General features: G+C 40.6%; 1 protein-coding gene across 1 annotated transcript; it reads right to left on the bottom strand.

Annotated features, from left to right (window-relative positions):
- Positions 1 to 3,982: 3,982 nt before the first annotated feature.
- On the bottom strand, positions 3,983 to 16,310 carry LOC135489555 (uncharacterized). The gene is made up of 5 exons (XM_064774953.1): positions 16,180 to 16,310; positions 15,382 to 15,686; positions 10,076 to 10,234; positions 7,167 to 7,379; positions 3,983 to 5,693 (listed from the first exon to the last, which is right to left on the bottom strand). The coding sequence occupies exons 1-5, from the start codon at positions 16,190 to 16,192 to the stop codon at positions 5,520 to 5,522; spliced, it is 864 nt and encodes a 287-aa protein (XP_064631023.1). The 5' UTR covers positions 16,193 to 16,310; the 3' UTR covers positions 3,983 to 5,519.
- Positions 16,311 to 16,818: the final 508 nt, after the last annotated feature.

Below are 16,818 nucleotides of genomic sequence, written 5' to 3'. Positions count from 1 at the left end.
GTCATAATAAGTTAGCAGATAAATAATGATAAAGATAATATTTACATGCAGGTCCTGTACAAAACATACAAAAAAGAATACATTTTCTTTGTATTTAAATACATGTATCTTAAGAATACATCTTTAATAACTCAAGGCTAAACCTGAGATGAGAGATGTTTAGCCTTGCTTTACCAAAGACTGTTTTCTTGATCTTTATGACAATATATGACAGTGACAATGACAACATCGTAAATTCCCACAAAGTGTAGGAAAGGTCTGTGCGCCCGTGCTTGGTGTGATATTTTCACCAAATTGATGAACGTTCGAACAACACTGCTTCGTGCCTTTCTTTAAGTTACTAACATTTACATAGGTCACACCCGAACAGGGTGACGTCATAGCTAAGTGGTTATTAGCGTCGGTCATCAGCCGCCGATTCGAATGAAGCACGAACACTCATTAGTATCGATGGCTGCATGACTGAGGCCAGTGAAAGCAACACTGCAAACGTGAAAGGTGAAAGGTGAAAATTGTATCGTTCTCTTTTTCCATCATATTATAAACATGTTTTTTAAAGAAGAATAGGTAAAAAAAACGAGTCCAGCTAGTGCCCGATTTGCCAAATTTTCTTTTGTTTTGAGACACTTCACTGTACCCTATTCCTCCAAGTGGAGCATGGGTCGTCAACAAGATGTTTCCACTTCCTCCCATCCCGGGCTGCTAGTTTTCCCAAGAGAACCGGAAGCTGTGAAATACGCCTGATCACGATCGATAGAGCCATAAAAGAAAGACCTACGAAACCCATATGTAGCTTTGTTGATATGTGCCCATCTCATACCTCCACGTGGGAGGGAAGATGAAGCATTCACACCTGTCCCGCATGCCCGTCCCACTTGGATCGCCAACTTAGTCATCACGAAGAGTTCAACAACAAAAAATTACTGAACATTATAAACTGCTGATCATTCCTGACTCTTGACCAATTATGAAAACCTTGATTATCTTTCACGAAAAAAGCTTATTAGATTTTCCCTTGTTACCACCCGCGCTTTTCAGCGTCATCGACCAGATTCCTGCAGCCGCCTACAAAGAAATGACAGATAATTCACCAAGAATGTTGTCCGGTCATGAAGGTGTGTCCCCAAGGCACATATCTAGATTGCTTCTCGGGTAGCTACCTTGTCAAACGCTGCCTTCTAAAGAAGCCAGGTCAATTCCAGCCACCCAGATGAAGCCCAAAGGGGCAGGAACAATAAGAGTTGTTAGTTTCATTATCAAGCTCATCGAGCCAGTGCGCATTGGAACTGACAGTGATATGTGGATTGCCGTGCAGTTTTAACAATAACTATCAAAGAATCTTGGAAAAGGAACGATAGACACAAGTTTTTACCACACCGAACCATCATTAAATAAAAACGTTCGGTTGGCAGCAAAATGGGGGGAATTATACCAGAAGGAGTGTTTATGAAGGAATGTCGTTATGCTGACAATTCCAGTCGAAATTGAGGCAAATTCGTTTGCAATCAGATAGTATTATATCATGAAAAGTGATGCTAATGACCATTCACAAACACTACTCCACTCTAAATTGACTTCAGATAGTTTGCCGACCAACGCATGTTTTGGTTAATGCGATTGTTCTCACAACATTCGGCTATATGGAAGTGGAATATTACCGATAAAAAAGGTAAATATTCATGAAGGCATGGGAATGAAACGAGACTATCTCATTCGGACGAAACATTTGTCAGACTTAGTTCTCAGAAATTACTGAAATGAAACATGACTTTCAACAAATCATCAAAGATAACCGATAAAATAGGACGAGTTTTGCAAACTTTACAAAATAAAGAGAAAACTGAGCAAAGAACAACAAGTTTGAAATTACAGGGCATTCATTGAAATAGTACAGGCAAGTGCACCTTTAATGCCTGTTTTTCCACGTTATATTGGCATGTTATATCAATATGATAACTGTTGGCAGTTCGTGCTTCTCTCTTTAAACTATCACAACTTCAGCCAGATGTTACTGACGCCGATTACTAATGAGCTGATGACAATTAAGTCCATGGTAGTTTTCCGGAGTTTCCATGATGGTTCTCGTTGACCGGGAATCTATTGAAAGAGGGTCTAGTCTCCACGAACACCCACGCACTGGCAGCCGCGTGCATAGAGTACGTTCTGAAATAACATTACTTTTTTTTAAAGTACTTCGTCTGTAGTACAGTGTACAGAGGAATTCACTCTGGTTAGGATGGAAGTAATATTTCCCTTCCCTTAACAACCATGATCACAGTAACTTCGATTGCTATACAGTCTGGTCGTCCGCAACGTTGGGGTTCCACCGGGAATAATATTTATGAAAAGCAGTGGTATTTAATACCAGAGGTCAAATAATTCACCAATTTGACTATTAAATATTTGGAGAGTGGGGTGTGTCGCACTTTTGTTCGAAGTGGGCCGCGAAGTAAAGGCTCACTTTTCAATGAGCGTTAAAACTCGCAGCTTCAGAATAAATTCGTTCAAGGAGGTTCCTGTAGCTGAAATAAAACTACGAAAGTGTTAAGGGCTGGGTGAATCCGCGGATGGTGGTCTCCCAATAAAAGAGACTATTGCCAGAGTGAGTTCCGATAGACACAGAACTATCTGGAGTTGGCTTTTGTGGGGTACAGTACGAACTGCAAGATAGTGCCATGATTTGTTGTCATGGCGCGCCATGATAACAAACCATGGCGCACAGGCCTCAACAACATTAGTGGCATCCGTTGCTTTTGCCCTTTTTGGACAGCAGGCCGTGTACCGATCAAACAGTGTATGTAAAGGTTAGAGAGCAGATGAGTGATGTGATCAACTGCTTGACCTGACACAAGTGTCGGTAGTGGACCAAGAAAACGACAACCGAAATAAAAGGCCGATCTGGTTTACAATGACCGATAAAACGGCCACTGCTTGTTTAAAGTTGTATACATTACTGCCAAGAGGTGTCAGAGTGCAATCTTCTTCCCGCTAAAGGTTGTAGGTCTTTCCTTGTCAAGTACAATGAATATATCACGACAGAACTTTTTCCCCCTCAAGTGAGGTTTTTCAAAATGCTTAAAAGGTTTAGGCTCCCTGCAGTTTTGAAGTGTCTCATTAAACTAAAGGGTAAACTGGAGAGGGTAGTACGATATTCCTTTACATCGACATGTTTCCATGGACGTATCATCGAGATGAATATCGTTAGAGTCGTTGTGATTGAAAGTAGTGTCATCTATATAAGAAACGCGGCTCATCGGGCAAGTAAGACTGGATGAATCAAGCGATAGGCCTATCAAATGCCGATAGATGAGGTGTCACACGGTATACACACATGATGACAATTATTCACCTCTGCCCTTTCCTAAACAAACTTGGTTGCTTGCCATGTCTTTATATCTTATAAAAAACAAAATACGGTCCTACAAAGAACATTATTATGTGGTTTAGTTTTGGCAGTCATATAAGCTCGGTCAAGCATCAACGTACCAAAGTCTAGTGCCTAGTGCAAAGTGAAATTTAGAAGGTTCATATCTCAGAATTGTCAGTCAGTTAAAATGACAGCCAACAATATTATGACAATACTGGTGTCATATCTGAATGATCGGTGACAATATTGGTCGATTGACCAGTTTTGAGCTTCGGCCCATTTCAGGCAAACATTCTCAAGCCTGAAAGATAGCAATTCACTTGTTTACTTTTGATGACTAAAATGACGCACCGAGCCAAGACATGTTTTGCCTCAAACACTGTCAGCAGTCTGCTTAGCAGCACATGTGTATTTACAAGTATAAAAATATAATCTGATGATGAATGGAGACGTGGTCTTTGACCAAATGCATGGTGTGTAATCTCCCGAACCCCCCCCCCCCCCCTGGTGTTCCATATGGCAACATGGCATAAGGAACACATTTAAACATGTTACCCCCCCCCCCCCCCCCCCATTACTATTCATTTAGAACGCATTTACGAACGTTCCAGCTGATGTCTAGTTATGTTCCTGCGGGCGTTCCTGCTGACAGAATGTGAAACTGATTTAGTACCTTGTGCCGAACATGTTTGAGCAAAGAATGCTGCAATCATTTCAGCTGGTTATCATCGCTCATATGTTCCGGCAGAAATGTAAGAATACAAATAAGAAGAGTGCAAACAGCGGAACCAACAACGAGACTTCATTTGAAACTAACCCAAGAACGAGATTCAACCTCTCATGACGACACATTCGGTCGTGAATACATTTTGTGGTGCAATGGAGCACATAATATATATGTGATAAAACTGACGCAACATCCTCTAAAGTAAACAACATCATGCAAAGAAGCTGTGAAATACATCGAATAAATTAATAAATACTAATATAATGCACACATGCATAGAATGAAAACTTTCTCACACGCATTACCTATAACAGCTTCAGACATCGAACCGCCGATACGGCGTACTCGTCACGTTACTTTCATTCCAACGTTTCAACTCGACGTATCAGTGGTCACAAGAATACATATGAACATGATAAGACAAATAAAATCACATGAGGTATTTGAATACTTCCGACACAAAATATGAAAGAGCGAAACAGGAGTAAGTGGATGCGCATGATATCACAACAATTTGAGATCAGAGAGGCTAGGTACTCAAAGGAAGATTCCAAGGGTGTCATGGCAGTGAATCTGTGAATGGGGTGTGTATTTGGTTACATGTACATGTATGACAAGGCATCACGCTTACCACTTAAAACACTTGTTATGCACCGCAATACGAATGCAGTGGTAAGGGCGACTCCAAATTTTAAAGCAAAGTTTCGCACCAGTGGTGAAATATGAAGCAAGTAAAATTCATTGCCAAAGACTAAATATTGTAAGTCATAATACCGTTTTCTATTCCTCGACCCAGAAAGTACTGTTTGCTCTGGACTTTTCATCATTTCGACGCCCCCTACAAACTTTTGTCAACACAAATAAGATAGCTTTGTGACTTTGGATTTGAAAACATGCTCTTTATGAAAGGTATGAAAATGCATATGTTATTGCATTGAAAGGTAGAAGAAAGCTTGACGCGTTTAGGTCTGTATTCTGTTGACTGTGACTAGGTCAGTACAAACCATGGGTAATACCAGTAATACTAGGGACACTCAAAGACTAGATACACTTTAGTTCAAGGGCAATAACCAATTACAGCTCTCCTAGAAATTCCCAAACTAAGATCATTAATTTAACTCACTTTCTCTACATGAATGCACATTTTTCAGCATCTGCTATGTTTGGACACGTGCCATGACATCCTTGGCATTGAGTGAGGAGAGTACACAAAGCCAGAAATAGTAACCTGACCCGCAGGCACCAATCGAATCACGCCAAACTGATGACGTGATCCATAAGCAGATCATTTGAATATCTCAGAAAACAGACGATAGAACAACCTCGTTTCCAGTGCAGCACCCGAAGTTTTAAAGTGTCCAGATCCCCTGGAGACGAAGCTTGAACAGATGAAGTGGAAGGTTTTTGATTCTGAATGTTTTTTGGTTACGAGACGGTATTTCGCGTGAGTTGAATTGCATATTCGATCTCCTCCGCCTGTCGATAAAGCTGGTATGACGCTGCGAAATTGTACATTAGTCGGGTATGTTCCGACACCTCAGGCCGTCCCGTGATAAAAACCCTCCTATTCGATTTTGGCGACAAGTGAAGCATGTTCATCTGAAAATAGAAAAAAAGATAGCTATTGAGAAAAAAGATTGGTTCTCCTGGTGTATCAGGTAATGCATTATTCCACTATGCATTAGAAGGCTACCTGACGGAGGCATCACTCGTATCTACCGCGGCTCCTACACTGAAAACGATGGCACACTTTTAATGGAAATATTGCTCTTTGGCATTATAATATTCTTTCGAGTAATGCCCTGATGAGTACACTAGGCAATACTATACGTCTCTCGAACTTAAAGAGAAGTTCGTACAGCATTGGTTTTTTTCATGATTTCCTAGAACCTTATATTAGCTGTTCATCGATATATATATATATCTGGTTTATTACCGTAAACTTGGCCATCGAATTATGAAGTAGAAAAAATGTAACACGTTTCAATGGTCGGACACTCTAGACAAATTCGTAAGAAATAACGCATGCAGAATTCAAAGAACGTATGTACTTGTGACACTTCCGAAAGAAAGGAACAAATCTTGAAAATTTTATATGTCGAGCGTCGATCTGGCGCTTAAAACGTGCTCTCAGGCGGTGCTTGGTTGAAATACACTATTGTTCACCTTTCATCAATGCATCATCGTCTAATAAGTATTCTTAGCATTTCCAGGTTTCAAAAGTAAACGAGGTGACACTTTTTTGCACATGACTTCAGGGCAGTAGCAAAGGGGGGGGGCAGATTCACCTCCGTGTCTCCAAGAAACGTGCTCCTCATGAAGATTTTGGCCAATTTTCTGAGGGGGGGACAAGGAAGGGTTTTTTCCCACCCCTACCACCTTGGCCCTCAATGTATTGACAATGCTCAGCTTCCAGGTAACGAGCGTCAAGGGCGGTGGCTACGGGGGCAATACCGTTGGAAGCTCAGTATGGCCCTACCAAAAAGCCATCTACCCCCTGGAAATATCTATACTTGTTGCGCTTTTGGTGAAAAGTGCTCGTTAGAGTTGAATAATGCAGTTGGCCTGCATGCAAGTGCCCTCAAGTGGATGGGTTGACAGTGTTCAAATCGAGTATTCATCTAAATCTCGCCTGTACCAAGCACGATGATGCTGGTCTATGGTCTATACAGGAAAGTATAGAACTGTTTAATATGAATGACAGAAAATGCTGCAATTGTGGGTGTTAATGACACTTTATTGCATATTAGTTGGCTATATGAGATAGGTACGTGACTCGACATATGTCTCCTACGCCTACGTAATTGTACTATTTCTAAACTGCAACAGGAATTTGATGCACACGTCCAATGACTGCCTGACCAGGGAAAGAGCTTCTGAGAGCGGGGAATGTTGCCTGTCGACGAGCAATATCTCGAGGCCAGTTTCAGAGTACAGAAAGGTGATCTTCTTGCAGCCTTTTTCACCTACATGTATTTAACTTAATATAAGTCAGGCCAAACGAGGTCAACAGTCACATGGCGTCGCCAAGTACCAAGCCATTTAAAAAATTGGGATGAAAAAGCAACTTACCGAACGCACTAATATTTTTGAAAAACTAATAATTCTTGATTCTAAAGTCCGTAATTGGCACAAGAAACTATGAGGATCTGAATTACGTATCCTGTCCGTACATTTTATTTCACAACTATGTCCATTACATAGATAGTCCTCTTCTAACGTGGTCATATTTGAAACCACGAATTGATATTCTCTCGTTATTTCCCAAGATTTATGATAAACGGTCTGGAAAGAGAAAATGGGAAAACATAATTAAGTTAAGTCACTTGTGTGTTTGGCAAGTTGTACATGGTTATTTATTCATGATAGCACTTTCATCAGGCTAAGCGTAATTGTATGACATTCTTTTTGAAAAAAATGTTTTTAGCTCAAAAGCATATATTCCCACGAGCGTAAACCTAAAAAAAGAACTATCATAATAGCCTTTATTATGATCTCTGCACTTCTTAATGGTTTTTTTCACAATTTGATTACCATTACACTGATTATGATCGAAATATAGGCCTGCCATAAAATTGATATATTTATTTACGAGTTTTCCCTTCGTTATTTACAATAAACTTTGCTTTGCACTTAATGCTAAAATGTATATTGCTTAACTATCAAGGAGCTCTTGTTTTTAACTATTGGAATTGCTATCTTGAGATGTCTTGGTGTCTGAGCACAGCAAGTTACGCCTTCGACCGAGACAGTAGTAATATAACAGTGATTATACACATACGATGTACGTTGCGTGACTCGAGTTGTTTAATGACACTTGCAATACACTTTAAATTGAAATGTTAACAGTGAACAATCGAAAGGGTGAAGACCAAATTGCTTGGCTTAATATTCAAGTTGTTGCATTTGAGCTTGAAACACTCCAATATAAATAGACACGTAAAAACATAACATTCTGGCAATACACATGTACTTGCAATACAGTATGAGCTATACTGTCTGTGAAAAAGTATCCAACTTCAAAGCGTGTAAAGACAGGCAGAAGAGATAGATACCCTCCGTTACCGAGGCAGATAAAAGATGACTGATTTCTACTCTTTAGTGGAGCCGGGCCCACAAAGGAGTGGCTGTTATCTTTAACCGTACAAAAACTGTAGCCAGCTGTGGAAAGCTTTGAAGAAAGAATGGTTCACTTAGTTCTGTCATGGAGGTATTATTAATACCTCCATGGTTCTGTACATGTTCTGGGTGCAGGCCAGGTGAGTGCAAAGAATAACTGAACCGCTTGGCGTTTTTTTATGCTTGAAGCTCGCCCGGGATGTTCCAATCATACTGGTATGTCTATCGTTTAGCCTTCAAAGCAGGTGTATGCACGAAATTAGCTTATGATTGCGATTTCTACCGTTTGTAAGCCTATAGAACAATGATAAGCTAACCTAACGAAAATCAATGTGTCCATTGGGATTGAGAAGATTTACCATATGAACCAGATAGTAATTTGAAATTGCTGTTGGAAATTTAAAATTTGCAAGCAGAATAACTGCACTACTATACGGCATTTTGCATTTCCATTTTTCAGTGCAACCAATGTATACAGTGCGCACGAATGGCGTACAACCCCCATCAAGTATGTCATTGTGAGTTTAATTGGGCTTGCCTTTTTCTTTGAGGTTGTAATGCTTAATCATTGTTTTATTTTAAGACCGTTTATCATGCTCCAAGGAGGACTCATGCACCTACATTTAATTGTACATTATAAGAACAATACATAAAATATTACTTGCATAATTAGTTGCACCGATTGAGGAAATGCCATCGGTGAAGGTCCAGGCAGAATCGTAAATTACTTGTTCTGCAGATATATGGGCAGTCAATGTTTCCAAATAATAAACATGGATACAAGGCACAAAGTCTAAGCAGAAATTGATTTCTAACATATTCATCTAATATCATGACCAAGATGTCACCCTTGCACTCGCCGTATAAGTGGAGCAATGCATTGTTCTACACACTTTGTTTATGTCCGATTGTGTCTGATTTCTCATTTCATCATTTAGATATTGATGGCGAACATTAATCTGACATTTCTTTTATTTACATGACTATAAATTTATCTCGGATGTGAATAATGTCTGTTTTGGAAGGTTTTGATAAGTTAGAACATTATACCAGTGCAATCTACTATCGTAGGTGTGAGTTTGTTTATACTTGTCGTGAGTTTTTTAGTCTCGAACTTCATAATGGATGGTCGACCTAATGTCATACATGCTTGGTCAAAAGTATTCATGGTAAACATGTAGTGCATCTGTATGATACAAAAATGTTAGCGAAAAGTGCTATATCCAAAGGTATAGGCGTCCTTCAGAACCATATAGCAAAATGCGTGCTAGGCAGAGGTGATGCATTTCATCCAAACTTTCCAATATGATATATGGATCTGGGCACATTATTTGACAGTTGACATTCATTTTTCATTTCTATGCTATTCTTTGATATTTCGATCAAGGTGCCTCAATACTTGGTGGAATTTAATGTCGACCGTTATATCAAGACATTCATCGACCCATATCGATGACACAAGCCTTGCTTTATGCTAGTGACACCACTTATGTCGAAAAGAGTGCATTCCAGTTCAACCAAGCACGTCCCTTATGCTCAGCACGCGCTTGCCCATACCAAAGCGTGCCACCTTTCAATCCTTTTAAATTTAATGAGTTTATAAAAATCTTTTGACAAAGTTATCTTAAAGATATCAATGTGAGATATTCACCCGATATAGGAACATATTAGAGCGGTGAGCAGTGAATGGTGTCGGAATACATGTACATGTACATGAATCTGCTTACCAATTTTCCGTAACCCTTTGCGTTTTTGTCACGTTCCATTCGTTTTTACATACAGATCACTGCCTTTTTTACTTTTTTTGGCAAATCTTTATCATCGGATTATCTCTACTCTCATTCATTTGGGGAGTGGCTTACCTTTAATAAGTCTCTTGAATCTGAGTCAAGTTGGAATTCATATCCAGCGTGATCAGGAATGTTTAAAGCTCCCCGTATCTCCAAGCTCGCCTGAGTGAAACCTCGACAAGTACTCAATCGTGGATCGTTGTGTGGTAGTAAAGCGTGTTTCTGGTAACACTGAAAAGCAAAAAAGAAGTGGCTATATACATTAGTATTATTCATAATAAAACAAAGCACCAACTTGAAAGGCCATGTTTATCCATGACCATTTTTTCAAACTTACGTCCACGTGCGACAGCACCGTTAACAGGCATGGAACACAATGGATACTGGCTAGTGGTTGCTGAAGAAAGTCAGCTCGTTGGCCGTGGACGTACAGGCAAATCGATTCTAAAATTACTTCGCTATTTAGCAAGGTTAGTTTAGTATAGTATTTCGAGGGCAATACTGAAATGAGTTTGAATGTTATCTTGAGAAGACACCATGCGGGTCTTAATAAGATAGCATTATTCCAAAAGCTTTCACCCATCCCTTTGGGTGCAGACTTGACTAATCTATGAAGTTCGCCCGTACTCTTATAGCTAATAGGGTTCGATAGCGCAGTTTCACACGGATTAGTGTTGCTTCAAACCGGAAGCGCATGGCTTCAATCGCAACATTATAAAGTTCACATAACCCTGTTCTTATGGCAGCCTTGATGGGTTTAATTGAACACATCAAACTGACAACCTCGGGTGGACTGTAATGCGCGTGTCCGAACAACCTGTCTGTCGATTTATGCAATGTAATTAACGAACATTAAAAGCACATCAATGGCCGAGATGAATGGAATGATAGCTGCCCCACCAGCCCATTCCGGCCACATCACGGACGGGTCAAGACTGAAGAAGATGATGAATTGAGAAAGGAAAAGGGCACGGGGTACATTCGAATCACCAAGACTTGAACAAGATGACGAACGATGTTCCATTTTCATTACCGGCACCTCGCGAGGTGTTGCCTTGGTTTGACAAGCAATGCCTCCACCCGTCACTGTTTAAGTTATGAGCCGTATTTGCTCGGTCACGAGAGACACCACATCCATGTTGTGCGTGGGTGGAGCGGTTAATAGCCCTGCTGGTTGGAGATTTCATTTCGCGGCATTTCTCATATAGAATAGCAGTAATGGCTTCATGACCCGATTGGGTCTTTCGCTTGCTCTCATCATAAACATCTCTCTTTTGGGAAAACTATTTATTGGATGCGGAATCAAAGATTGTTCCCGAAGCGCTGTCATCATATCAGTGCAGCGGTCAATGTAAACCACCCTAGGCCTGGCCACGGGTCACATCACCTCTAAGCTATAAAGTGCCGAATTCTGAGTGAACAGTTTTTTCGTCCCTCGACATTCTGTTGATCAGAAAAATATATACATGTATAGTTTCAAAAACCTGTCGACTTCTTCATCATTTATAGTAGAAGGTTGCCAATAGCAGTGCCGATTTTTTTTTAGAAAATATGTCTACAATGTACGTCTTTGGCGAAGTGTAGACTAAGTGCGCATCGCCAGACCAGGTGGTTCATGGTTTTCATTGCCCGCGATACGGCTACTGCGCTCCCATATTTCATGCGATCCCAAATGAAAATGTTCTTCGAGTTACAAATATCGGTTACCAACTAAAACACAGAATGGACGATTTTCATAATCCGTGGCATGACTTATGATCAGTGTATATTATACGATCAACGCCCTTACGTCATGCACGCTCATGTAATCGAATGATACTTTTGCACTTCTGAATGTACTTTTTGCACCGCTTCATTCACCATTGCCCTCATTTGACCTTGAAGCAAAATGGTGCGCGTATCCCTTGGTGATTTGTTAAACAGAAGCATATTCATTAGGGACGGTGTAAATGAACACTCGCGTGAATCGATAGTGACCATTAATGGACACTTCCGAGTATTTTTATGTTACAGCAATTAAATGTACACAACCAGAGAGAGAAAATATACAGCATACTTTTTGACCTCTGGCCTTAAGTGGTTTCCAGTAGATGGCGTTTTCGACCATGTTTCAAAGAATCCACGGCCATTGCTATAAATGCGGGGCATGGGGGAGGTGTGGGTAAATAGCAATTGCATGGCTTGTGTGGCCACGGTGGTGTTCAATATTGGTTCTAGTAGCCACAAGGTGCAATCGACCACTTATCGGTTAACGGGATTGAGTCACTGAACGGCAAGCTGATACCCTTGGTCAGTGCTGAGTCAGCATTTCCTCATTAGGCGCCCAACATGTATCATGATCACCAACATAATGCAAACATCATCGCAGGTTACAGGACAGAAGATGGTAACTTGTACAACTTTGGAGTAAACGTCTTGCCTCCCGGTTTGCCCGATTGGCCTCACCCCTCGATAACATCAACCATTGCATCCTGTTGCTGATTATAAATGTCATAGGCCTACGGTTTTGATAGGCCCCGTGCCCTCTGTAAATAAAAGGCCGTGGTATATCAGAAGACACCATGAAAAAACCGCTGCACAAAAAAGTCGGCATGTCCGGAAGTGGTCCATTTGGCACTGATTTTTGACTTTGAGAAATCAACACAGATCATATTCGAATTGCATCCGGAACTTATGTAATTAGAACGTCCTTGTGACATATTGGTTTTGCGATGACATTTTAGGTATAATTAACTTTCTTTCACACGTCAATATATATCAATATCAGATATACTGATAAACAGCACTGCATAAATACCCAAAATGTATTCGGGGCACATGACTTGGTTTGATGAAATGATGGTTGGCATTCGGCCGAGTACGAGAGTCCGTCCGTTCTTGGTATACATCTCGTGGCACAAACAATCGAGAAAATTAATCGTTTGGTTTCTAGCTAAGTTTCGAATACGTTGCAAAATATAGATTATGATGATATTTAGTTCTAAGCATGAGTGATAACCCTTCCAATTATATAACTACGTGGGAAACTACAATATTTGGCCATTTTGCAAATGCCCCAGGGCCCCGGAGTATATCAGTGATATTCCCTGTTCAATGCCCCCGCCGTGTGTACATTCTACATGTCTTCCATGTAAACTGCAGTGCTATGCGCGAATATCACCAGACAGACCCATTGACCGATCAGTCGCACGTCAAATCTTTTATTCAAAAGGAATGCACGCGAAATTCTTCAAGTTCCACTGCTTTATTCATTAGACGAAAATTAACAAAATGTTCTGGTGTATATATGATCCGATAATTTGAATACAGGGCCTATATTTAACCAATTGAGTCACTCATCCATGTTGGGTTGGCTTCAAATTTCAGTGTTTTATAGTTACCAGAGGAAAACAGTGTGCCACGTGAGTGTCAAGCAACTTGGAAACCTAGACTGACCGAGTTGAGATGGAGCCAATTTTCTGTCGTGCATTCCTCTGCTATTTATGTGGTTAGGTGAATTAATATCTAAATAGTTATTAATGCATGCCTATTCAACTCGTGTAGGTCAATAAAACGTTTGGGATGTATGTGCTACACACAATGTCGGTTTTTACACATTGATGTACGGGTGTGCTCTGAATATTGAATGTCGGTGCTTCAGATCCTAGGGACATGCATGTCACCAAAGACGAGAAATTGTTCAATTATACTTAAAAAGATTCAACCGAAATTATCAGAAGGTATAAAATCATTAACATGTCTTTCAATATTATCTTCTCTATTACATTTTAGAGTCGGAAATGCTTATTTAGCGTTCGTTCCACTTTGGTTTATCAGTAGTTTTTAAATTCGTTTCTTACACCACTTTACGAATATGAAGGACACGATGACGATTAGCTGTTTTTCAACGTCTGGTCGAAGATTTGCTCAGACAGACGACCGTGATGACCTTGCATCACCCTGATCCCCTGCGGTAAGCCTTGCGCAAGATTTAGGAAAAACCGAAAGATTAGGGAAGGTCGACGCGCGACCATGTTTAAAGTATTCTCTATATTTGGATATCACCAGACAAGAATTCCAGAAAGTACCACAGTTGATATTACGCGCACCATACAAAGAGAAAAAACATTGAATTTGAATTTAAATTTAAATTTCGGCACTGGGGCGAGTTTGGGGTCGGGGCGTCCGGCAGTGTTTTGACCGTACTTGCAGCGAAACTCTCAAAGGATGGACAACCTAATCGTCAAACAAACTTTGACTCGGTTTTGAAATAAGATCTTATAACCCCGACAAGTTAAATTTGTTTTAGCAATTTGGAAGTTTGGATTCGTAGTTCACTTTGTAAGCCAATCCACCAGAATTATGTTAGCGTTTAATGCCAATCAAAACCGTATTATATAGCTCGTAATTTTGCGACATGTTGGATAACAGTCTTGATTTTGATGACGTCAAAGATTTGACGGGTATATACCGGAAGTACTTATTAAGTGTTTGTTTAAGAATTAAATAGTGTGACAGTGGATTAGGCCCAAGAACTGGATTGCGAGGACTATCGGTATTGGCTTCAGATAAAGGGGTTCCATCGGATGCACTCCTTACACCTCTCAGCTCTACCACTTACAAAATGTCGGAGCGGATTTCTGTCACCGGCAATCTATTCCCTCACGCGAAACGGTCGTACGATTGGATACCGTTTTGAGTACGCTTGCAAGAAACGCAGAAAAACATACTTTCTGCTCTCAACTGTGAGCTGGTAATGGGTTATCAATTGAAGAGTGTTCCATTCGAACATTATCGTGACATCCAGTGACTTCATCTCAAAGGGTTAAAGTCTGACACCATATTCAAAGGGCAGCCCAGCAGACAATCAATTCTCGATATTACCTAAGAAATATCTCGATTGCGAAGGTTCAAGTCGATCACAGAGCGATCAGATGGTCATACTACTTTTAGGTGAGCGCCATTTTGCGCCAATGTCGTCTGCGAGGGTCCAGACTTGCGGAATTGACATCTGACAGTGCCAGGGACAATAGGCACAGACTGTAATTGCAGTAAATGCTCATCTTTTTAGTATTTCATTCAATATCGAATATTAGAATGTGATGCTATTCCAATGTTATTGTACGAAACTTATAGTATGATATTGCCCAACAATGATGCGAAGTGGCCAATTCGTGGGAAAGTGTCGTAAGAAGCATGTAATAAGATTAGATATCCGCGAAGAGGGGCAAATAATCGCTGAGGGTGGACTTGGTCTAGAATCAAGCGCGCAACGCGTTTGGCAGACGACGCAAGCAGACTTTACAAGCGTCTGCTGCAGCATAAAATGCTGCATTCCTCGCCTGTCGGCCATTGATGCCTCTTGACTGCTTTTTCAAATAACATGTCATGGTACTCACCAGCAGATTATACGTGTCGTTTGCTCTATATATTAAATCCCGCACGTGAATAAGCGTCTCATCCAACCGTCGACGCACATAATCTTTTGTCAAATGTTGCGCTTGTGTCCCGTCTCTTCTATCCCTTAGCGCCGTGAGGATGACTTTATTGAGTAGCGTATCCTTGCGTTTGCCTTCGGTTATCTTCGTGATCTCCTCGGCTGTTTCCGGAAACTCGAGATGCTGTGATTTTGATAGTGGTCGCGCTACTGTGTTTGTAAGAAGGGCTAGGAATGCAACAAGGCCGGAAAGGGTGGCAATTGAACCTAAAATTTAAGGAAATAGTTTCATTAATGGGCTTCCGTGGTAAGACGATTGTAAATTCCAATCCGTCTGAAGTGTTAATCGCTTCCAAACCTTATCAGATTGCTCAATAAGGAAGGTAACCAAGTTCACATACAAATCAAGAGGTTGCCAAAACAAGCGGGCCTAATCATCAATGAAAATAACTCTCACAACTAAAATTAATGCTAGGACATCCACGTTTTCTTAACTGTCATCCTCAGATTCAAATATCAAAATTAGGAAATGTCAATAAAAAGCTATTTCACTGAGTTGTACACTCATGGTTATGGGGCTGACAGACGAAACCACGTGTAAAGCCCATTCAAACATGAACTGAATGTCGTATTGTCCTTTTGGTAAATATGAGATGATGGTGACAAGAAAGTAGACGGGACGATAATGAACATTGACAGTGACAGCAAGATGACGCGGATGCTACAAGAAATCACAGATACGGTTAAGAGGTTAACTTACCTAAAGATGCCATTGTGTTTGAATGTGAGATTAGTATCCAAGTAAGAAAAAAAACATATGATATGGCAGTGTTCGTCTCGATATACCTCCCGCGTTCGCGTCCTGATAAACTCTGACTATTTGGTCATTTTGTCTCTAGCTTAAATACCAGCACGCGGTTACTCATATACATGCGAGTGCCAGTGTGGGTGGCATTAATATTAATGTATACGGTTCTCTTCCATTCGCTGATTGGCTGCCCCGATAGCTTCCGTTTTGTCCTATTTTATGAATGAACGGCTTACTCTAATGTTTACAATTTCCCCACCACTGAATGTCGAGTCATCGAACTGACCTGGTGTGCCAAACAAGCGTTTAAGGCGTTCAGGATTATTCGTCAGATCTTGGTAGATCCTCAAGGGGGAGTTCTGGGATCTGAGCGTGGTGTAGGCGGAACGCAAGGTGCGAAAATTAACCCATTTTCGCCCACAATCTCATTTGCCACCTGTGTGATATTGCCACAGGATCTCATCTCGGGCGATGTGAAGGGAACGCGGATGATGTCTTTAATATATCTATTGATCGTTGGATTGTGAGAGAAGATTTTTGTGAATGGTTTATAAACTATATAAACCATTCACCAAAATCTTGAAAGATGGC

The sequence above is a fragment of the Lineus longissimus genome, chromosome 6, assembly GCF_910592395.1.
Source record: "Lineus longissimus chromosome 6, tnLinLong1.2, whole genome shotgun sequence".
Taxonomy (NCBI): domain Eukaryota; kingdom Metazoa; phylum Nemertea; class Pilidiophora; order Heteronemertea; family Lineidae; genus Lineus; species Lineus longissimus.
The sequence above is the reverse complement of the archived record's forward strand: the minus strand, read 5'-3'. Positions and strand labels throughout refer to the sequence as shown.

Excerpts from the sequence above, each read along its gene's own strand:
- LOC135489555 (XM_064774953.1), bottom strand. Across the intron at positions 10,235-15,381 it reads ACGACACGTATAATCTGCTG|TGTTACCAGAAACACGCTTT; the intron begins GTGAGTACCATG and ends TTTGCTTTTCAG. Across the intron at positions 5,694-7,166 it reads CAAAAATATTAGTGCGTTCG|ATGAACATGCTTCACTTGTC; the intron begins GTAAGTTGCTTT and ends TTCTATTTTCAG.